The 24,441-nt window shown below is 39.4% G+C and overlaps 1 protein-coding gene across 5 annotated transcripts in view; it reads left to right on the top strand.

Moving 5' to 3' along the window:
* LOC117513713 (glutamate receptor ionotropic, kainate 2) overlaps positions 1 to 24,441 on the top strand; it is a 1,177,061-nt gene that overhangs the window by 334,427 nt on the left and 818,193 nt on the right. For all 5 annotated transcript variants that reach the window (XM_034173955.1, XM_034173957.1, XM_034173956.1 and 2 more), the window contains exon 3: positions 10,568 to 10,735. In XM_034173955.1, coding sequence (XP_034029846.1) covers positions 10,568 to 10,735 — 168 coding nt within the window. The remainder of the gene's footprint in view (positions 1 to 10,567; positions 10,736 to 24,441) is intronic.

The raw sequence follows: 24,441 nt of genomic DNA, 5'->3' as shown, positions 1-24,441 counted from the left end.
CCCGGCATGAGAGTAGAGTGCAGATGACCACATTTGAGCTGTCTGTGAAAATTGTCTGTGCCCCACGTATGTGGCGTTGCCAAGCAACACACATGGGTGTGACTGTGCCAACCTCCCCTCCCCCACAGATGTAGCTTGCCAGTGTCTCAGCTCCCCCCTCAACACATGTGGCATGTGTATCACATCCCCCCCCCGAAAGGCACCTCTCAGCTGATCACCGGCCAGCCACTCACTGAGCTGGAAATGATGGCTCTGTGCACATGACGTGTTACATTAAAAACACAGAGAACACAGCCAGAACAAGTATATAAATAATTGCTACAATAATTACACACACAATTCCATAACAAATAAGAAAAATAAATAAACACAGAAACGAGAAATGACACTTTGTTCTGTGGGCTGAAGTACAGGAGGGTGTGTCTGCAGCAGGCTGTTGAGATCTCTGGGTCTGCAAGTCACAGCTGGAGAACACCATATCATGTTTTGAAGGAGATGACATTACAACTCTGCTCCGTGAGGGGCGGGTTGTGCTTGCTCTCCTTCATCCGTGGAAATACATAAAAACATATATCGTCTTTGCAACGGGCTGGAGACTGCCAAAGACTGAATACTTATGTACATACATGTAATTCTTAGGTTTTTTAGCTTTCATAAATTTGCAAAATTCTCAAATACAACTTTTTTCACATTATGGAGTATGGGGTATAGATTATGAGGAAAAAAATTTTCTTCTGCTTAGGGATATGGCTGTAAACTAATAAAATGTTTAAAAAGTCAAGTGCTGTAAATACTTTCCTGATGCACCGTAGGTTACCTGAGTGTTGAGTACCCCACTGGCTGTAGAGAAGGCCAAGAGGATAGCCATGCTTCACCTGGCTGTTGCAAATAAATGGTTACTTTTGAGAGGTGGGGATGCACTGGTTGTTTGGTTCCATGGTGTCGTGGATGCAACAAAGCACGACAGCTTTTCTGGAAATATCAAACAGACTGGAAGAAATTAAATGGTTCTAAAATTGTGACAGTTCAATGTCTTTTCAGCTGTTGCTTTAATCATCAAGAATTATAATCAATATAGTATCAGTATCAGTACAGTATAATCATCAATAAAAACCATCAAGTAATTTCACAGTTTACAACTTACCCCAAAATCACCAAACAAGACTCACTGTGGAGGGTTTTATAATTTTTGGACAATTTTTTGTCTATATATTTCTACCTATGCACACATGAGAACATTTCTCAATAACTCCCATAAATATTCTTATTCAAACTCATACCTAGTCAGTCACTTTCCAATAAGTGATTCACCTTTATGCAATTAAAAGTGACACATTTACTTCACCAGAACCAGAGATACTCAGCAGGAGCTGATGCTTCCTGTGTGTGAACACACCCATTCCAAATGCTTTCCAATTACAGTACATCCCGCTTAACTGATGCCTATTAATTCCTTCAAAGTCATTATGGCATGCAAAACAGAATTATCCCATGAGACGAATATTAATGCAAGAAGAAACATCTCAATAGAGCAGCTACAGCTGCTGCCAGTGGTCATTATGTTTTTGCCACTGTTTTTTCACATATCGTTATGATTTTTTTTTTTTTAACTGAAGATTCATATCCTGATAGGTAAGAACTGATTCAATTTTCAAGGTGAAAGGTCAAAGTCAGGAAAAATCTGGAATTGGAAAACTGGAAAAACACCTATCTTTAATATTAAACAAATTTTCTAAAATTCATGACTGTCAAAAAATTTCTTTCATATTTAAGAGCACTATGTAGGATGGTATCCTTTATCGACGGACAAAGTTTGATCCAGATCTGATCCAGATTACAGATTTTGTGGCCATTTAAATGTAACATTGAAAACCCATTTAATGTATTTTTTACATTATATCTTCATCAAACATCCTTCGATCACTGCCATATTTGAATGTGAGGTGCAGACTGGCACTCACTATCACCTGACGAAGTATGATCTGCATTGGCTCCAGATTGTGGATTTTGTGGACTTTTGAATTTAATATTGAAATGCCAATGGTGTGCATTTTACATTATATCTCAATCAAAAGTGCCTGAATCACTATCATTTTCCTGTTATGGATTTACATACACCACCAATATTGGATGGAGGTTTAGACTTTTTGCCTGTCTATCTTCTAGTTATCAGTCAGAAACCAAGTGCCAAAAACATAGGTGTCAACCTGACATCAGAAAGGGCAAAGATGGTACATGGTTCTTTGTAACCACCAACTCCACCAGATGAATTCATTCATGACCTAGTCCTGCCTGTTGTTAATCAGTGAAATCACCTGGTGGTGTTGGTGGTTTCAAATAAACATGCATCCTCTTTGCCCTTTCTAGAGTCATGTTGACACCTATGCAGAAAGCAATGACAAATTGTGCATAGCAGAGATAACCAATGTTCTCTGAAAATTATCTGAAAAAGAATTAAGAAACTAAAAAAGTTGAAAAGTTGGAAAAAAAAAACTGACTACAACAATTCTAACAGGACTTTGACCTTGAACATTTTTATCCAATAGTTTTGGCAGAGGCTCATTATTCTAGGGGAAACCAGGGCACGGTGAATCAGTAGCTATATCTGCAAAACTACATATATATTTGCAGCAGTTATGCATTAGTTTTATGCATAAAGACATCCCCCTTATAAATTAGTGTTTTGTTTTGGATACATTAAGGCTAAAACTAAGTGGCAAGTGAAGTCAGTTTTTCCTATCAAAAGTAAATTTTGTAGATGTCAGTGTCTTTGTATTTATTTCTCACAACAGAGGAAAGGTGGCCCAAAAAAAATGTTATTAGTTAGAAGCTTCCCGTCCAACTGATGAGCATGTGTTATGTCTTCTCCAGACTATCAGCTATTTGATAACATGAGTCGTGTGTCACATGCACCCGGGGCACAGTGAATTGGGGCACCGTGACTCAGTCTAAAAAGTGATTTAGTAAGCCCCAGTATCAAGTCAATGACAAATATTATTTGTTGAAGCTTATACATTTATTTTTCCACGAATTATTTCTATAATTTGTGTATATAAAAAACAGTTTTCACGTTTGAACAGAAATTATGACATTTGTATTTATACTTGTAATAGTTTCTAGAGGACTTATATCACTATATAAGTCACTCACACATTACATAGCTGATTTCCTGGATTATAGGTTGTATATGCATCAGCATAAATATAATAATTTTGAAGAAATCTTTGTAAATGTGTGTTTTTTCATTATATTCTAAGTTGATTCACTGTGCCCCAGACACTGATTCACTGTGCCTCGTGAATTAGTGTCCGGGGCACAGTGAATCAAAATTTTTAAAATTGATTTTAAACACCTGTAAATTACACTTGGGGAGACATAAATAACATAAATATAAAAATAACATAAACATAAACAATAACTTGCTGTGTTAAATCCACAAAACAATGAGCTAAACCTATGCATAATGTGTTTATGCTGCCACAAAACAACATTTCTGATCCACTGTCCCCCGACTTCCCCTACAGTGCATCCAGACAGGATTCACAACACTTCACTTTTTCCACAATTTATGTTACATCCTTATTCCAAAATGGAGTAAATTCATTTTTTCTCTCAAAATTCTACTCACAACACCCCATAATGAGAACATAATTTTTTTTTTTGAAACTGTGCTTTGAAGTATTATGAAGTTTTTTTTTTTAAGTATTTAGCAAAGGGCCTTTGTTCAGTACTTTGTTGATGCACCTTTGGCAGCAAATATAGCCTCAAGTCTTCTTGAATATGATGCCACAAGCTTGGTGCACCTATCTTTGGGCAGTTTTGCCCATTCCTCTTTGCAGCACCTCTCAAGCTCCATCACGTTGGATGGGGATTGGCGGTGCACAGCCACTTTCAGATCTCTCCAGAAATATTTATTGGATTCAGGTCTGGGCTTGGCTGAGTTGTCCTGAAGCCACTCCTTTGATATCTTGGCTGTGTGCTTAGGATCATTGTCCTGCTGAAAAATGAACCATCGCCACAGTCTGAGGTCAAGAGCACTCTGGAGCAGGTTTTCAATATAATTTATTTAATGCAATTTCAGTTCAATTATTTCATTTATATACTGCCAAATCACAACAAAGCTGCCTCAAGGAACTCAAGGCACATGACTAAGGTCTAACCTTACCAACCTCAAGAGCAGGCACACAGGTGACAGTGCACAATAAAAAAACGAACCGCTGTCTCAATGAGAAAAAGTAATGCAAACAATTTTCATAGATTTTTAAGTTATTTCAACTTAACCAGAGAAGTATTGTGGCATTAGCTCAGTTGAAAATTTAAATAACTAAGTTGAAATAACTGAAAAAAATCTATGCAAATTGTTTAATCAATTTTTCTTGTTGAGATGGCGGGTCCTTTTTCCTAATGTGAGTATTTCATTACAAATATCTGTAATATATTCAATTCAATTTCAATTTATTTCATTTATATAGTGGCCAAATCACAACAAAGCTGCCTCAAGGCGCTTCACACAAGTAAGGCCTAAGCTTACCAACCCCTAGAGCAAGCACACAAGCGACAGTGGTAAGGAAAAACTCCCTCTGATGATGTTGAGGAAGAAACCTCAAGCAGACCAGACTCAGAGGGGTGACCCTCTTCTTAGGCCATTCTAACAGTTACAAGGTTTTTACAAAGGAAACAGAAAAACCAGAATAGCTTTAAAACAAAGTGAATTATTCAGATGAGCATGCAGTCACTGGCAGGGGGTTGTCCAGCTCCCTTGGGTGCAGCGCAGGCGTCCATCCATCATTTCACCAGTGGGCCTGTCACCCTGTCAGAGTGTAAATCCGGGTTTTATCTTGGATATCTCTGTACATTGCTGCATTCATCTCTGTCTCTATCCTGACTAGTCTCTCAGTTCCTGCTGCTGATAAACATCCCCACAGCATGATGCTGCCACCACCATGCTTCACTGTAGGGATGGTGCCTGGTTTCCCCCAAACATGGTGCCTGGCATTCATGTCAAAGAGCTCAGTATTTGTCTCATCAGACCAGAGAATTTTGTTTCTTGAAGAGTCCTTCAAGGCCTTTTGGCAAACTCCAGGTGGGCTGCCATGTGCCTTTTACTAAGGCGTGGCTTCCATCTGGCCACTCTACCATACAGGCCTGATTGGTGAATTGCTGCAGAGATAGTTGTCCCTCTGGAAAGTTGTCCTCTTTCCACAGAGAAATGGTGGAGCTTTAACAAAGTGACCATTGGGTTCTTGATCATCTCTCTAAGGTCCTTCTTCGCTGATCGCTCAGTTTCAACAGGCAGCCAGCTCTAGTAAGAGTCCTAGTGGATTTGGATATCTTCCATTTATGGATGATGGAGGTCACTGTGCTCATTGGGACCTTCAAAGCAGCAGAAATGTTTCAGTACCCTCCCCAGATTTGTGTCACAAATCTTCATGCATGGTTTGTGCTCTGACATGCACTGTCAACTCTGGACCTTATATGTAGACAGGTTTGCCTTTCTAAATCATGTCCAATCAACTGAATTCACCCCAGGTGGACTCCATTTAAGCTGCAGAAACATCTTAAGGATGATCAGTGGAAATCGGATGCATCTGAGCTCATTTCTTAGTTTTTCATTTTTAATAAATTTGCAAAAATCTCAGAAAAACCCTTTTCACATTGTCATTATGGGGTATTGTGTGTAGTATTTTGAGGAAAAAATTAATTTCATCTATTTTGGAAAGCTGTTACATAACAAAATGTAAAAAAAAAAAAAAAAAAAAAAAAAAAAGTGAGGTGCTGTGAATAGTTTCCAAATGCAATGAAAATAAAGCCAGCTCCAGAAATTTATTTCTAAAGAGCTTTTGGTATCATTGTAAGGTTGTTGTGATCACAATCAATCTGCCCTACAGAAAAAGTGCGTGACAGGAGATATGTGCGCTACTCGTGTAGTAGAGTTGAAGTGGTTGCAGTCAGAGAACATAAAGCATGGGGCCGGTCCTCCCTCTGACTGACACTAAGCCAGCAGGGGCAGGTCATGGGGCTAACCCAAACAAAACACTTCAATCTCTGTGTTGCTCTCTAGTGATTCCAAAGGGCTTGATTGATTGATTCACTGGCCAATCAGACTACATTGATCTCAGAAGCCAACCTCCTCTCTAGCCTTCACTGTGTCCATTCATCTGCAGGCTGTCAGAAGTATTCACTGGAGGGCAGTAGCTGTGCACGCCGGCACTTTTAAGCACATTTCCCCCTTTTGCTGAGGAGACGTGCACCACTCTGGAACCATTATGTTTTTATAGATTTTCACAGAACCACATGTCAAAACATAATATGCCAAAACATTTGGACACTTTCCATAAATCTTCATTTTCTTTAAAGCATTATGTTGAATTCTTTGAAGTGTGCTTATTTCAGCAAATGTCATAATTAAGCTCATACTTTCACATTATTATGCTGTCTCTTCCTGTGTGTGTGTGTGTGTGTGTGTGTGTGTGTGTGGTGTGTGTGTGTGTGGTGTGTGTGTGTGTGTGTGTGTGTTTTGTGTGTGTGTGTGTGTGTGGTTGGTTGTGTGGTGAAATGCAGCAAATATGTGTTTCACTTTAAATGAAGCTTTTCATTTAAACTAGCAGGGGTCTCTGTCTTGGCCTGGGTGAGGAAGTAGCTACCAAGTTTTAATTGTTTTGTTTTCTGAGTACAATGATTGAAAATATCGTACAGGTGTCTGCCCAGTTTTTAGTATACTTAAGGCCATGATTCCACACAACATCTGATACAGTTGGTGCCTGTACCCACCTCTCTCACTAGTCTAGCCCCACAGATTCTGGCACTGTGTCCCGCTGTTGTGTATGGCATTGCGGTTTGTAGCCAGGCCTCTCAACCTGCTTCTAACCCACCGGTGTGAGAGCTAGCCATGGTGGCATGGCTGATTCTGGTTAGCAACTGTTGCATCACAGCAAGAAGGTCCTGCGATGCTTCCCGCCTGGTCCTTTTCTGTGCGAAGTTTGCATGTTCCTCCCGGTGTCATGTGGCATATTCCTACATCCACAAACATGCATGTTAGTTGAATTGGAACCTTTAAATTTATCCTAAGTGTGAATGTGTGATAGACTGGCATCCTGTCTAGGGTGTACCCTGCTTCACACCCTGTGACTGTTGGGATAGGTCAATACGTACAGTACATACATATATACATATGTGTGTATGTACTGTATGTATTGAACTTGACTTTGATAATGATGCTGTGATATTTGCAGAGTTAGTGGATACCCTGATCGCAGCACTCAAGAAGCTGAGTGAACAATCACGTTGTCTGGGTTTCTGATGGTTCTGGATCAAGACTAAGATTCCGGCTTCCTTGGCTCAGTCATCAGATGTGTATCTGGATGCAGTGAAAGTGTTGAAGCTGTGGAGATATTCACTGATCTCAGTAGTGACATTCATGTCTCTGCGTATTCAGCCTTTGAGACTGAGGGACTCCTGGGAAGAGCCCATGGAGTCATGAGGTCTCTGGACAGAGGTCTTTGCTGAACTCTAACATTGTTGTAGTTGAATTAATGTTGACACTATTAAGGTCCTGATGTTTCCTATCTTCCTGTATGGTTGTGAGACTTGGATGCCAACTAGTGACTTTGGTACTAGGTCTCTTAGGAGGTTCCTTGAGTATTGCTGGAATGACTTTATGCCAAACACGCTGTTACTTATGGAGACTCAGATGAGGAGTATCACTTGCACTGTAAGGGGACGTCAGCTTTGACATTTTGACTATGTGGTGCCTTCCTCTGGACATGATCTTGCAGTAGCTGGGGAAGGACAAAAGAGATGCTAAAATTTCATTTGGCTGCAGCAGATAAATAGGAGACAAAGTCTTTAAATATTATCTGTTGTAAACTTGTTCTAGTCATTTGATGTTATCATTATTAGCATTCCCAGGCTCTGTCCCATTTTCTTGTTCTATTCCAAAATGTTATGGTTTCAATTTAAAACAGAAATTTGTGGTTATAAAAATCTGATTTAATTTGTGCACAATATTAGAGAGCAGATACATCAATAAGACAATGTGGATTTGATTTCCAGTTACATTACCTGTCTGTATCCTGGATAAGACACTTCACCAGCCTTGTCCCACAATGAATTAGTGTCAAACATAGTGTGAGTCATAGACTCTCATCTGCTTTGAGCTATGGAAAGAGAGGAAAAGCACAGGCTTTAATAGATCTCAGGGCTATTTAAGCGTTTAAGAATTCAGCATTTTTCAGATACACAATCCTTTCTGTTCCATGTATCATGTATCAGAACAAGCAAACTGCCTTATTTGAGGTTGTATAGTCACATGACACACCAAAATACAACAAGAAAGGAAAACCATCAGCACAAAGTCAGGACAACATGATTTCAACATGAGGCATAAACATGGTTGAAATCATCTCGATCATTCCTGAATAAAATGCAACAAACAGGGGTTGTGCTTGTATGGAATAAATACACAAAATTATTATAAATCGGGGGACCTTTAGAATTATTATTTGTTTAATGTACAGAGAGAGTTTATCCAAGTAATGCGATGATTTGATAATTATTACACGTGTGGCAACAATGGATTGTTATCACTGTCCTGAATGCCACTGGGTTCACTTCATTCACGATGTGCTCTGAAAATATTCTTGCTGATTTGCACTTTTACTGTTGGCTTTTTCTGCAATCAAAACATTTGAGACTACTTGGAAAAATGTTTGAGTGGTACAGTGGGGTCAAAAAGTATTTAGTCAGTCCGTGATTGTGCAAGTTCTCCTACTTAGAAAGATGAGAGAGTTCTGTAGTTTTCAACATAGGTACACTTCAACTGTGAGAGACAAAATGAGAAAAAAATCCAGGAAATCACATTGTAGGATTTTTAAAGAATTTATTTGTAAATTGTGGTGGAAAATAAGTATTTGGTCACCCACAAACAAGCAAGATTTCTGGCTCTCACAGACTTGTAACAACGTCTTTAAGAAGCTCTTCTGTCCTCCACCTGTTACCTGTATTAATGGCACCTGTTGGAACTCGTTATCTGTATAAAAGCCACCTATCCTCAACCTCAAACAGTCAGACTCCAAACTCAACCATGGCCAAGACCAAAGAGCTGCCGAAGGACACCAAGAAGAAAATTGTAGATGTGCACCAGGCTGGGAAGAGTGAGTCTACAATAGTCAAGCAGGTTGGTGTGAATAAATCAACTGTCGGAGCAATTGTAAGAAAATGGAAGACATACAAGACCATTGATAATCTCCCTTGATCTGGGGCTCCACACAAGATGTCATCCCGTGGGCTCAAAATGATCATGAGAACGGTGAATAAAAATTCTAGAACTACACGGAGGGACCTGATGAATGACCTGCAGAGAGCTGTGTCCAAAGTAACAAAGGCTACACACTATGCAGAGAGAGACTCAAATCCTGCAGTGCCAGGCGTGTCCCCCTGCTTAACCCAGTACATGTCCAGGCCCATCTGAAGTTTGCCATAGAGCATATGGATGATCCAGAAGAGGACTGGGAGAATATCATGAGGTCAGATGAAACCAAAATAGAACATTTTGGTAAAAACTCAACTCGTCGTGTCTGGAGAAAGAAGAATGCTGAGTTGCATCCCAAGAACACCATATCTACTGCGAAGCATGGGGGTGGAAACATCATGCTTTGGGGCTGTTTTTTCTGCAAAGGGGACAAGACGACTGATCTGTGTTAAGGGTAGAATGAACGGGGCCATGTATCATGAGATTTTAAGCCAAAACCTCCTTCCATCAGTGAGAGCATTGAAGATGCAATGTGGCTGGGTCTTCCAGCATGACAATGATCCCAAACACACCGCTCGGGCAACAAAGGAGTGGCTCCGTAAAAAGTATTTCAAGGTCCTGGAGTGGCCAAGCCAGTCTCCAGACCTCAACCCAATAGAAAATTTGTTGAGGGAGTTGAAAGTCCATGTTGCCCAGCAACAGCCCCAAAACATCACTGCTCTAGAGGAGATCTGCATGGAGGAATGGGCCAAAATACCAGCTACAGTGTGTGCAAACCCGGTGAAAACTTACAGGAAATGTTTGACCTCTGTCATTGCCAAGAAAGATTATATTACAAAGTATTGAGCTGAATTTTTGTTATTGACCAAATACTTATTTTCCACCATAATTTACAAATAAATTCTTTAAAAATCCTACATTGTGATTTCCTTGGAATTTTTATTTCTCATTTTGTCTCTCATAGTTGAAGTGTACCTATGATGAAAATTACAGATCTCTCTCATTGTTCTAAGTAGGAGAACTTGCACAATCAGGGACAGACTAAATACTTTTTGGCCTCACTGTGTATTCAAATGTTGTGTTGGCAATCTGACAATGAATTTCATATTTTGGTGCATTGTACTCATATTGGAAAGTTGAACACAGAAGAAAATAATTATCCAACATGAATTAAAAAAAAATCACACAGACTCATGACCCTACAATGGTTGTGTTGAATGGTAATAGTGTGTTCTAATGGTCATGGGCCATGGTAAGTCTAATTTCAAGTAAAAACAATTCAACCAAAGTAAACTGTTGTCTCTTTGTGTTTAACAGGGGGGATATTCGAGTCCATTGAAAGCGGGCCATCTGGTGCTGAAGAGCTTGCCTTTAAATTTGCTTTAAACACAATCAACAGGAACAGAACCCTACTGCCAAACACCACGCTGACCTACGACATCCAAAGGATAAACATCTATGACAGCTTTGAAGCCTCCAGGAAAGGTATTGTGTGTTAGCGGATGTAAGGTTTGTCTCGTGTGTGTGTGTGTGTGTGTGTGTGTGTGTGTGTGTGTGTGTAGTTTTGCTGTTTTAGGTTGTAAATGTATTCTACATTAGAGAATTGTGAGCTGCAGTGGCTCAGAATGTGACAATTATAATCAAGCGAGGGAAAATGGCTGAGCACTTCAAACGTAAACAGAGAGAATTGATTGGTTCCAGGTAATGACTCAGCGGCAGTATTTCAAAGACCAGTTTGGCCCCCAGAGACAGCCAATAAAGTGCTATAATCTATCAGTTTTGTGTGCGCATCAGGGTGACATTTCAAGTCTCGTATCAATTACAGGCCATTATATCCTGCCTCAGTGATTTAGAGAACTCCCTTATATCAAACATGGCAACTCCAGACTACAGTCTCACACCAACACAAACCTGCATTCATTTCATTTTATTGGAAGCAAGCTGTAACAGATCAAAATGCAACTTTATGTTTGCATTTATCTTGAAGAAACATTATTTTATTTGACACAATGCCTCCAAAAGTATTGGAACATTGATGTCATTGCTTTTTTTCTCGACACTGAAGGCATTTAGATTTGAGGTCAAAATAAGAAAAAGAGGAGACAGTTTAGAGTGTCAACTTTTATTTGCTAGGAAAATAAGTATTTGAACACCCTGCAATTTTGCAAGTTCTCCCACTTAGAAATCACGGAGGGATCTGAAATTTCCATCTTAGGTGCATGTCCACTGTGAGAGACATAATCTAAAAAAAAAAAAAAAAAATCTGGAAATCACAATATATGATTTTTTTTAATAATTTATTTGTATGTTACTGCTGCAAATAAGTGTTTGAACACCTACCAATCAGCAAGAATTCTGGTTCACACAGACCTGTTAATTTTTCTTTAAGAAGCCCTCTTATTCTGCACTCTTTACCTGTATAAATTGCACCTGTTTGAACTTGTTAACTGTATAAAAGACACCTGTTGACAGACTCAATCAATCACACGCCAACTTGTCCACCATAGCCAAGAACAAAGAGCTGTCTAAGGACACCAGGGACAAAACTGTAGACCTGCACAAGACTAAGATGGACTACAGGACAACAAGACAACAACTGTTATGATTATTTATTAGAAAGTGGAAGAAATACAAGATGAATGTCAATCTCCCTCGGTCTGGGATTCCATGCAAGATCTCAATTTGTGGGGTAAGGACGATTCTGAGAAAGCTCAGAACTACACAGGAGGACCTGGTCAATGACCTGAAGAGAGCTGGGACCACAGTCACAAAGATTACATTAGTAACACATGATGCTGACATGGTTTAAAATCCTGCAGGGCAGCAAGGTCCCCCTGCTCAAGCCCGCACATGTCCAGGCCCATTTGAAATTCACCAGTGACCATCTGGATGATCCAGAGGAGGCATGGGAGAAGGTCATGTGGTCAGATGAGACCAGAATAGAGCTTTTTGGAATCAACGCCACTTTAGACCATGTTTAGAGGATGAGAACAACCCCAAGAAAACCATCCCAACCATTAAGCATGGGGGTGGAAACATCATACTCTGGGGGTGCTCTTCTGCAAAGCGGACAGGACGACTGCACCGTATTGAAGGGAGGATGGATGGAGTCATGTATTGCGAGATTTTGGCAAGCAACCTCCTTCCCTCAGTAAGAGCATTGAAGATGGATCATGGCTGGGTCTTCCAGCACGACAGTGACCCCAAACACACAGCCAGGGCAACTAAGGAGGGGCTCCGTAAGAAGCATTTCAAGGTCCTGGAGTGGCCTGGCCAGTCTCCAGACCTGAACTCAATAGAAAATCTTTGGAGGGAGCTGAAACTCCAAATCTGAAAGATCTAGAGAACATCTGTATGGAGGAGTGGACCAAAATCCCTGCTGCAGTGTGTGAAAACCTGGTGAAAAACTACAGGAAACGTTTGACCTCTGTAATTGCAAACAAAGGCTACTGTACCAAATATTAACATTGATTTTCACAGGTGTTGAAATACTTATTTGCAGCAGTAACATACAAATTATTAAAAAAATCATACATTGTGATTTCCGGATTTTTTTTTTAATTTAGATTATGTCTCTCACAGTGGACTTGCACCTAAGATGGAAATTTCAGACCCCTCCATGATTTCTAAGTGGGAGAAACTGCAAAATCGCAGGGTGTTCAAATACTTATTTTCCTCACTGTACATCTTGATCTATTAAACTTTTTCTCAATTGTTTAGACACATTTTCTGAAAGCATGCCTCATACTCTCAGAACTCTACACACAAATCCGAACACACACACACACACACACACACACACACACACACACACACACACACACACACACTGGGCAAAACCCCTCAATACTCCTGCAAAATGAAACGTTACATTCAAAACAATGTTATTTCTTCTCAAAATTGTATTTTGTTTTCAAATTAAACACACAAACCATCATATGAACAGACATTTATAAGAACCAGCTGAACACTGATGTGCTCAATGTAAAACACTATGATGAGCGGAAAACACTTCTCCATTCATCATAACGACCTAGGCCTTTTTGTTCAATGTTACACTCACTACAGACCAAAGGTGGGAGTAAGTCACTGTCAAGTCATTCTCAAGTCATCAATATGCAAGTCCCAAGTCAAGTCTCAATTCAGCTCTCAAACACTTGGTAGTCCTTATGACTTGAGACTTGACTTTGGACTTGCTGATTCATGACTTGATAGTGACTTGATGGTGACTTACGAGCACCTCTGCTACATCCGCTTATCCAGAATCGGCTCGCATTGTAAAACATTTTAAATATTGTTTGTTTTTTTTTTATAATTCAGAACACACAATTACAGAGTAACAAATATATTTTATTTTTTCCACAAGTTGCCCATGCAGTGGTCTACATGCAAAACGGAAGAATTTACTGTATACAGTTACAGTAAAAAAAAAAAAAAAAAAAAACTATGTTGTATCCTCTCTTCTGTTTTGGTGTGGCCTCAGCACCTCATCCACATCACAAGCAGTGTTTTCCCTGGCCAAGCAGTGGGGCAATATCGCCTAGCATGGCCAATCCAGCCATGAAAAGCATCATCTGCTATATCTCCACATACATCTTCCATAGCTTGGAGTGTTTGTGGATTTTGGTCATACACTTTCCATCTCCAGGCAGAAACAAATTCCCCTATGGGATTGCAGAATGGATTGCAGAGTGCTATATATATAAACACTTTTGGTTTTGCTCCCATTTTGTATGAGATGAACTCAAAGATCTAAAACTTTTTCCACATACACAATATCACCAGTTTTAGATCTTTGAGTTCATCTCATACAAAATGGGAGCAAAACCAAAAGTGTTGCGTTTATATTTTTGTTGAGTGTATTTTCTAGGCCAAAACGTTATTATGAAATAAAACAGCGGCAGGACATCAATATTTTGAGTGTGCTATGCTTTTTCTTTATATTTGAGTTACTATTTCTGCATATGCACCTCAGCAGAGGAGCTTGGTGTGCATTTTTTACCTAGTTATTTTCTAGGACCATGTTCATGATTTCAGTTTCCTGTTCAGGAGACAGATGATGTTCCCAACCAACTTGTGTTGGTAATCTTTCAGTTCTGCAATACAAATAGTAAAGTACCATAAATACTGTGTAGGAATACAAAGTAGGAATTAAAATTTACAGCCCGACAGAACAGTCCACAGGCAATACTGTACTACTGCACTCATTGAGTACTGTATTGATATGCAGTACTGCAGTTTTCTAGTGAGAGTAGATTTCTTACCTATTCTCATTTCGGAAAGTCCAGATGATGGATGTGACACTGTACCTGCTCAAATGTGGCTGTACTCATTGCCCAGCCTGCCTCATTGTTAGACCATGGTTGACCACATAGTCAGTTAAAGAGGAGCTTGTCATCAGAGATTACTGTCCTTGGCCTTCCTCATCCTCCCCTGGTAACATGAGATCATGTCATAGTGATGTCATAGAGATCATGACATGTCATGATCTCTATGACATGACATGTCATAGAGATCATGTCATGAATAGGCTGTATCAGAATACAGCCTATTCCTTCTTGGAATGAAGGTTTTCACTCTTAGCAGAGAGCTTTCAACCACAGGCTGTAAATTAAACTTTAAAAGTTTACTGGAAGGCTGTAAATGAAAATTTAAAAGTTTACTGGATAAAATATCAAGCTTTGTCTTTTCTTGCAATTTGTACATGTATTTCTAAACATTTGCACATTTTCTAAAAATAAAGGTGTAGAGTGTACATGAAGTGTATCACTTGCCTCACGTTGATCATAATGTATCAGGCAAACGCATGTTTTCTGTATCACAATGGCACTCTGCAGATCACTTGAAAAAGTGATGTAGTTCTAACTGCTGATGGGGCAGCACCCTTTCAATCAGCCAGTAAGCGGGCATAGAGCCTGTGTTCTCCAATGTCGCGTTGTATATAGGCTGCTCATTATGATGTAAATATCATAAATTAAATTTTGTTATTTATCAACTCTTCACAACCTGCTGTCCTATTATAATAGTGCACTAGCTTTGCGGTTGATCTAATAGTTTTGGTATGTTGATGTTTCATGGCTCAAACTGTTTTTAGTGGTCAAACCTCTTTTTTACAGTTGAAAAGATTGTTTGTTCTCTAACTATACCAATGAATGCATAAGTTTAAGAAATATGCAAGGCAACATTTACACCATTTAAAGATGGAATGCCTCAAAGTGTGCAAAAAGAAACCACTATTTTTGCTGATAATGTGGCTGGCCTGAATATGGCAGAACCTGCGATCTTCCACAGTTAGTTAGTCAGATGCTCCAGAGTTGGTAACCCCAATCAGCTGTATATCCACTTTCCTGACAGAAGGACAAGGAACATTGTCTACCAAGAGGCTCTTCAGAACTATTGGTCAGTAAAAGTACATTTAAATATATATTCAACATCTCAAATCTAAATTAATTAAATCATTGCTTAAAAGCCATTTATTTTTGTCGCATTCTTTATAAACTAGATTTGCAATGTATTAACAATTATAAAGGTCATAACATCAATTCTGATGTAATGATTATGAGCATACTTGATCTGCAATATAAAGTCTGAAGAACTTCATTGTTTGTTTCTTGCACTGCAGCAAAATTCAGTTTTTCTCTCTTTGTTTGGGGATTCCACCTATTTTGGGTTTTTAGTTCAAACTTTTGCCTATTCGAACTACATATATACTTATAAGATATCTACAATTTTGACAAAATATAAACTTTGGAATATTTTGTAGATTATATCTTAAACAGGTTAACCTGGGCAACGGCGGGTACCCCAGCTAGTGTATGAATAAAAATAAATTTAAAAAATTCCAATTTGACTCTTTTATGACAGCGAACACTGAACCATTAATTATACAGAAAAACAAATCAACACAAATGTGCTGATGTGAACAGCTTAATGCTAACTTTAACATGAAAACGCCATAGACATGCTAACGTGGTTAGCATCAGTCCTGTTTTTAAGTTTTAAAATACATCTGTAAACTGTTTCAGAAGACCATAACAGGTCAGTTTAACATAAAAAAATATTAAATATTACTCACAGACATATGCTCTTCAGGGTTTAGCAGGGAAAAATAGGATAAAGTGAAATATAGCATCAATCCACGAATCGTAGATCGAACCATGCTTTGACCTGCGAATTACTGCTTTGATTGGTTCAAGGTTCAAAGCAAAGCCGTGCTGCAGAAAAGTTGATTACAGACCCGCTGCAGGTCTGTAATCAATGTAGAGAAATGATCATTTTCCTGACAAACACGGCCCCCCCCCACCAAGTGCGCACTGCAAAAAAGCCTACCGGACATGCCTCATGGACAAATCGGCCTGACCTCATTGCAGTCACTAGTAATCAGTGGTGTCTCTGGGTGAAAACACGACTTTTTTCGTGTGTGTTTTTTTGTTTGTTTTTTTTGTAACGAGTAACGGCATGGTGCATAGAAAATGTATCGGAGTAGAAGTATGCAATTAAGGTTGGAAATGTAGTGAAGTAAAAGTGAATTGTGCTGATGAATTTGTGCTGCTGTAATGAAAATGAGGCACTTTTCATCACAATATCATGAACCAATAGATTAATGTATATTTCATGCTGCTGAATCACAAATTTACGTGAGACTGGGTTAGCAATAATATTTAAACAATATTAGGCAGGTGCAGTAAATTTGGGCACCATTGTCATTTTATTGATTTGAATACATTTAGCACTAACTTATTAGAACACAAAATGTTGTTGGAAAGCTCTTTGACCGTTGACATCCTTACACAGGTGAATCCAATCATGAGAAAGGGCATTTAAGGTGGTCATTTGCAAATATTACCCCTCTTTGCATCTCTTCTAATAAGTGGCAACATGGGAGCATCTAAACAACTCTCAAATAACCTGAAAACAAAGATTGTTCAACATCATGGTTTAGGGGAAGGATACAAAATGCTATCTCAGAGATTTCAGCTGCCAGTTTCCACTATGAGAAACAAAGTGAGGAAATGGAAGACCGCAGGCACAGTAGTAGTTAAGCTCCGAAGTGGCAGGCCAAGAAAAATCTCAGATAAACTGAAGCAAAGGATGGTGAGAGCAGTCATAGTCAACCCACAGACCTACTCCAAAGACCTACAACATGATTTTGCTGCAGATAGTGTCTCTGTGCATCGTTCAACTACACAGCAGCACACTTTGCACAAAGAGATGCTGTATGATGCTGTAATGCAGAGGAAGCCTTTTCTGTGTACATGCCACAAACAGAGTCACTTGAGGTATACTAAAGTACATTTGGACAAGCCAGCTTCATTTATAATAAGGTGCTGTGGACTGATGAAACTAAAATTGAGTTATTTGGACATATCAAGGGGCGGCATGCATGGCTGAAAAAGACCACAGCATTCCAAGAGAAACGCTTGCTACCTACAATAAAATTTGGAGGTGGTTTCATCATGCTGTGTGGCCAGTGCAGGTACTGGGAATTTTGTTAAAGTTGATGGTCACATGGATTCCAGTCAATATCAGCAGATTTTTGAGAACAATGTTCATGAATGAGTGACAAAGTTGAAGTTGCGCCGGGCCTGGATCTTTCAACAAGACAACTACTCTAAACACTTCTCAAAATTTACTAAGGGATTCATGCAGAGGAACAAGTACAATGTTCTGGAATGGCCATCTCAGTCCCCAGACCTCAGTCCCGAGAGCTGAATATTATTGAAAATCTATGGTGTGATTTTCAGTGGGCTGTCCATGATCGGAAACCAACAAACCTGAGATGTTTTGTAAAGAAGAATGGTCCAAATACCTTCAACCAGAATCCAGACTCTCACTGGAAGCTATAGTAAATGTTTAGAGGCTGTTATTTCTGCAAAAGGAGGATCTACTAAATATTGATGTATTTTTTCTGTTGGGGTGCCCAAATATATGCACCTGCTTGAATTTGTTTAAAGAATTACTGCACACTTTCTGTAAATACTAGAAACTTCATTTCATTTCTCAAATATCAGTGTGTTCATCTGCTATATGATATAGTTAACTGAAATTTCTGATCCAGACAATCAACGATTTATAAAGGAAAATAATGAAAATTGTTAGGGATGCCCAAGCTTTGGCATACAGCTGTATATATCATGAATATTCACATTTTGTGAGATCTGTGTTCTTGTTTTGTGAGACCTGTGTTCATGTTTTGGGAGATATTTTTCAGTATTCATGTTTTGCAATTAACGGTTTGTGGATAATTGATGAGTTGCAGCTGATTCACGTTTCGGGGTTTAACAAGGGTGAGCTACATAATATTAGGGAGGTGGTCACAATGTTATGCCCTGTTGGTGTAGATCCTAGAGCCTTTTTCACCAACCACCCAGTTTTAGGGGAAGCAAAACATGCCAAATGTATTTAGTGCATGGCAGAAACAGAACAGTTTAGCCATGATGTATCAGAGCCTTTGGTACAAAATGACTGAACATAAATGCTTTGCTCAGACTCAGATGGGATTCAGTTAAAGGGTTTTATTGGTTAACAAAACTGGGTTCAGTACACAAGGAGGCAGTCCAAAAATGGCAGCAGTATCAAAGACATAAGGTGAAGGCATGGTCCAAAAAACAGGCAGGCGCGAAAAAAAAAAGACAGCAAGGAAAATGAGAATTATATAGGAACAATGGGCTATGAAGTGAATGTGTTAACCACAACAAACTGTCAGGGAAGTGAGAGAAAGGAGAGGCTTAAGTACAAGGTGTGATGAGCATGTAATAGAAGATAGGTGCACAAGAATGATCCAGAACAGGGCATGGAAAACAGAAGGGACCAAGCATCCAAGTGACAGACAAGAGAAAGCCGTGAAAACAAAAACTAAGCAGATAAAAACAACAGACAACATTACATTAACACATAATGAAATCAGAACCCTGACATGATGTCTCAATGCTTTCAGAAGGGACTGCCTATGCTTGGGACAAAGGGTTGCAGACTGTCACCAAATGGTTGCATTTTGTGACCATTTTTGAGACTGCAACAGTTTACATGTGGTTGCACATCATTCACTGCAAATTTGCCAACTTATTTTTTCATGAGTGAGTCTGCCAGTGTCAGCTGTATGTGTGTGTGTGTGTGTGTGTGGGGGGGGGGGGGGGGGGGGGTATGGGAGTGATTAGTCAAATCAGGGTTTGATCAAAATGCTGCCCCTCTATTAAAAGAAACACACAAAAAAAACAAAAACAAAAATAGTTCTTTCTTGACACGAGCAAAGCTCTGTAAACTGCCTGCTGCTCCATGTGAACAGAATAGAACCAGTCTTAAAACATGTGCACTGTCTGCCAACATCCCACTAATGCAGCTGCTCTGCAGCTGTCACACTGTCCATCATGGATTCACTGTATTCCAGTTAAGGGTCATGGGGTTGAATTAATTCTCAAATTTAATTAAGTACCTCGAAAGGGGCACCACCTGCTCACAAGCACAGGAAAAATAATGTTATGATCAATATTAAGCAGTCTTTGATCCGAAAATCATAAGTTCTGGATATGATTGCTTAAGCATCTGTCTTCAACTAAGCACAAGACAAAATAACTCACATAATAGTTAGAAATTTATTTACACATTTACAGGTACAAAAGGAAAAAGGAAAAAAAAGGCATTACATTTAGAAATGAATAAGAATAAACCTTGTTAGAATTTAGCAGTAAAGTTTACATTCACTAATTATTGTTATTTTTGTTGTTAAGAAAATTAACATAGGATGGCCACGTGTCATAAAACTACCCCCTACCAGGATTTAAGACTCCCCCAAAGTGCATTCCTTACTGAGGAGTTGAGTTCTTATCAGATTCCAAAGCCAGATGGCTCCAACTCCTTTCTCATCTAAACACAGACCACAGAAAGACATATCTGACCCCAAAAGTCCCAGAACTATTTCTTTACAGCACAATTCTTATACAACCATACAACAGAAGTATTAACGTCAATATTGCGATCACAATGAAGTTCCTCTGGTCAAAATCGGCTGCAGATTAATGGATTTCATGTTTTATGATGAAATCCAAAAACCTGCCTTCCCAAGTCCGTGGAGCAAGATTGACCCCTTGTGGACAAATTAGGGAAGGGCATGTAACTTATACAGTATTATAAAGTTTTAACCACATTTAAAAAAATTGTATGTTGTTGTTGTAACCAGAAAACAAAGAAAAAGGAAAGAAAAATAACTAATATGTGGTCATATAACCCCACACATGGAATGTATATGTCTTGTTCCTTTTTGCTCTGATCATAGATTGTAGAAGGTTTATCAAGTGTGCTTTTTCACATATAATGGTGTTGTGTGGTAGTTCTAAGGAAATTATCTACTAGAGTTTTGCAATACAGGACTTGCTTGGTTTTTAAGCTTGAATTTAAGATAGCCAATGCTGATTTATTATAAAACTAGACAAAGGAACGCAGAGAAAAACTACAGTACCCAGAATTCTTGGGGGTGGAGCTTTTAACCCTTTAAAAGCATGCGCCCCCGGGGAATCACCCTCTTACTCTTACGCTCCACTCTCTTGCTCTTCTTTTTACACCCCGTTTCTTCTTTTCTCTTCTTGACCTGCATTTTTCTTGGGTCTCGAGATGCCGCCTCAGCCGTCCAAATTTTTATGACACTTTGTCTGTCTCAACCATGTGTTGCCTAAACTTATTTCTTGGTTGTGCGTGCCAAACAAAAAATGACCTTTTTCATTTTTTCTACAAATAACTTTTTCTCCACTTTTGTCAAGTTAAACCCGCAGGTGCATTTAACTTCCTTTGATGATTTTTCAAATTAAAACCTTTTTCTTCTTGAACTCCAAATTCACCTCATGAACATTTTTCTTACTAAGGCAACCATTTTGTATCAAATTTTTGATTTGATCTGGCTTCCAAAGACAACGACGAAAGACAAATTTTTGTTTTGGCGAATAGAAAATAAAGACACTCAAGCCTTTATTCTGATGATCCCAGACGACAAGCACTGCAGAGATAAAAACATCCAGGTCATCTGAGCCGGCAGCAGCAAGTGAGCTACCGATGTAAGTCACAGCATAACAACTGAAAGAGCCACTGGTAACCAATGAAACCGGGCGCGGTGACCGGCAGAGTCTCTCTGTCATGGTACCAGAGACAGATACGCAGATGGATGGTTCATCAACTGAAAACGAGACAGCTCCCAGCATCTGACCTCATGGGGACCATCTGCACAGTGCCTCCAAGTAAGACCGGGGTACGGTGTCAGATAGAAACAGTGTGGCTTTATTTAATTCTATTCACTGTCACTAACCATCTCTCATGTTAATAAATACCAAAGTAAATTCCCTGATGATTAAGACGGAATTCATTCTTAAACTCCCGCAACTAAACCAAATTATCTGAATGTCATATAATTGCTCAGTGAAATTCATCATCATCAAATTTCTTACCGTGATATGTACTGTTGTTTAACTGCTGACTGAGTTAAATAAATGTTTTAAACGTGTGAAGTTGTCTGTGATTTGTATGGTTTTACAGAGGGGGTCGGACTTGACCTGTAGAACTTACTACTGTAAGATTAGAGACCGATTTTAATATTTCCTATTGACTGAGCCTAAAATCAGTGATATTATAACATTGCTATAATGCCATTCAGTCATAGGTGGTGCCCCCATTATTCCAGGTAAAATTATCCACAAGTGATAATTTCCAAATATCCTAAAACACATATTATCATATTCTTCCTGCTACACCACCATTTATGTTACTCAGGTGGGGGAAGGACGGCACACTCACATGCCATTTGTGTTGCTTGTTAATGGCACACTTGCGGGGCACTTAGAAAAGGTGGGGCCATTCTCACAGCCAGCTCAAAAGTGGTCTACCTGTTCTCTACTTTTGTGCTGGATGTGCGAATGGCTCCATATTTTCTAAGTGCCCCGTGGGTGGTGTTGGATGTTTGTGGGTGGCACTTGGACTCTGGCCATCTCCGGCCAAGATTGGATCGAATGGGCATGCCATTCACTGTCATTTGGCCGCTGGTGTGAACGCTGGCTCATTCGATCCATTCGGCCAGGATTCGACATGGCCGATGATTTTGTGCAGCCCCTTGGCCATGGAACGATATGTCCGACCTGTGTAGGACATGCTGTGCAAATGTTGTGCGCACAGTCAGATGGCAGTGTAACCCATCTTGTCCACCATTCGATGGGTTTCCGGCATGAGCGGCATATGAATGTAGAATGCATGTGTTGTGCCCGAATGGATGTGGCGACTGCTGTATGAGGCGTTCAAGTGCGGCTCCAATTTTTCACGCGTGCCATTGGAATCCTCCTTTGTGTGCCATTCCGCCTTGTTCTTGTTATGTGTGAAGGGGCCCTTATTCCAGTCCTTTAGATTGGGTGGCGTGAAGAAGTTTGGTCCGGTCCATTTTGCTTTCCTGATCAGCCATTTGCTGGCCTCCTTTGATCAAACGGTGTCAGGCTAAACCCAGTAGGTCTCCCAGATCACTACAGGAATGTGGACTGCTTGGTTGGTTTCCCAGTGGGACCGGATGTGGTGGTTCAGCAATTCCACAGAGGTTTGGTTCACTGACTGACCCAGGATGAAGGTTTCAATGTTTGCTGTCAATAATGCTTCGGTGGCATCCTAAACCTGTGGACAGTCTTTGTAAAATTTAGAAAAAAGTTCAAAGCTTGGCAAAGAAATTTGTGGAGAAAAATTAAACTTAACAAAAACACTTTTGACATTGAGTGGAATCGGAAGAATTTGGAGACTCTCAAATTTGCTCTTAATTTGAAAAACTCAGCTAGGAAGTTGTCATCAAAAAGCAGAGGACTTGACTCAGCCCTTAAAGTTACTGGCAAAAGTTTGTGATGTTCCAGACTACAGCTAACAAAAAAACATGGAACTAAAACAAAGACACAATGAAACAAAAGCCACGAGCTAAGACAAAGGACTAAGAAGATAGCGGGTCAAGGGAAGAGGCGTCCTGAGAAGAGATTGATGAGATGAGGCGAGTTTAGGGAGCGTCCCTTTGTGTTTGGTTCTCTTAAAGAATGCTGCATGCAAGGTCATAAGCGCCCCCTACTTGACATCAGGTAACCTCCAACAGAATGTTATTTGCAAAACACATCAGTTACAATGAATGACATGTACCTCCTTTTTTCTTTGGCTAACAAATATAAGCTGACTAAGAATCATCTTATAAACCCATCCTAGGAAAAGAAAGTAACTACCAAAATCACTCTTTAGTCCATGACGAATGATTACTAATCAACAAATAACATTTCAGCATGCACCAACAAATTATGTATAAGGAACACTCATAACATCACATCAAAGAAACGCATAAAAGATTAAACTGGAATATAAATTTTGTTTGGTTAAGTATCATAACAGGACAAGAAATTAAAATTTCCCTTTTCCTTTGTTAAACTGTACATTTCTGAGTATACTCAGGGGTCTGTGCGTTTCCAGGAGAGAGGGAACTGTGCTTCCATCCCAATTTTGGTCATTGTGTGACCGTTGATCTTTGGCCATCTGGCTGGTTTGATATTCTATGTTTATTCGAGATGTTATCAGTAGAAAGTGTCCTGTTGGTATCTGGTTGTTCTCTGAATTGAGCAGGTTTAATTAAACTGTCTAATAAGTTCTGTTTGAACTAATGTTGACTGGAACAGTGTGGAACAAGCATATTTGATTCATAGGGACTGTTTATTGACGTTTTCCTGAGGAGTGATGAATTCAGCTAGGAAATGTTTAAAAGACTGGTCACTTTGTGAGAAGGGAGGTTAGGAAGATTTTTTTATTTTTATTTTTATTTATTTATTTATTTTTTGGTGCCGGGTGGTAACACAGAGTCAGTCCAGTGTCACACATTCTAACCTTAACCTTGTCTGGGTAGTCCAGTTCTCTGTTAAAAGTGGAAATTTAGGCCAACTTTTGTTCTGTAAAGATGTTTTTTGGCCATATGTGTTGCACTCTGGTCAGGATGCCAGTTGATCTCAGGGCAGACACACCTTCAGTATAGGCAAACATTCACAGTCCCACTCACAGCTACCATCAATTTAGTCAGCAATTCACCAGAAAAGCAGCTGACTGTAAATCTTTTCAAAATAAGATAAATAATAATTATGTGCCCCCATGGTGGCACATTATTATATGTGGTAGGGAGAATTACAGGCACCCCTTTCCTGAATGCCTATGAC

The sequence above is a fragment of the Thalassophryne amazonica genome, chromosome 7 (genome assembly GCF_902500255.1).
Source record: "Thalassophryne amazonica chromosome 7, fThaAma1.1, whole genome shotgun sequence".
In the NCBI taxonomy this organism is placed as follows: Eukaryota; Metazoa; Chordata; class Actinopteri; order Batrachoidiformes; family Batrachoididae; genus Thalassophryne; species Thalassophryne amazonica.
Note: the sequence above shows the minus strand (reverse complement) of the source record. Positions and strands in the feature narration are given on the sequence as shown.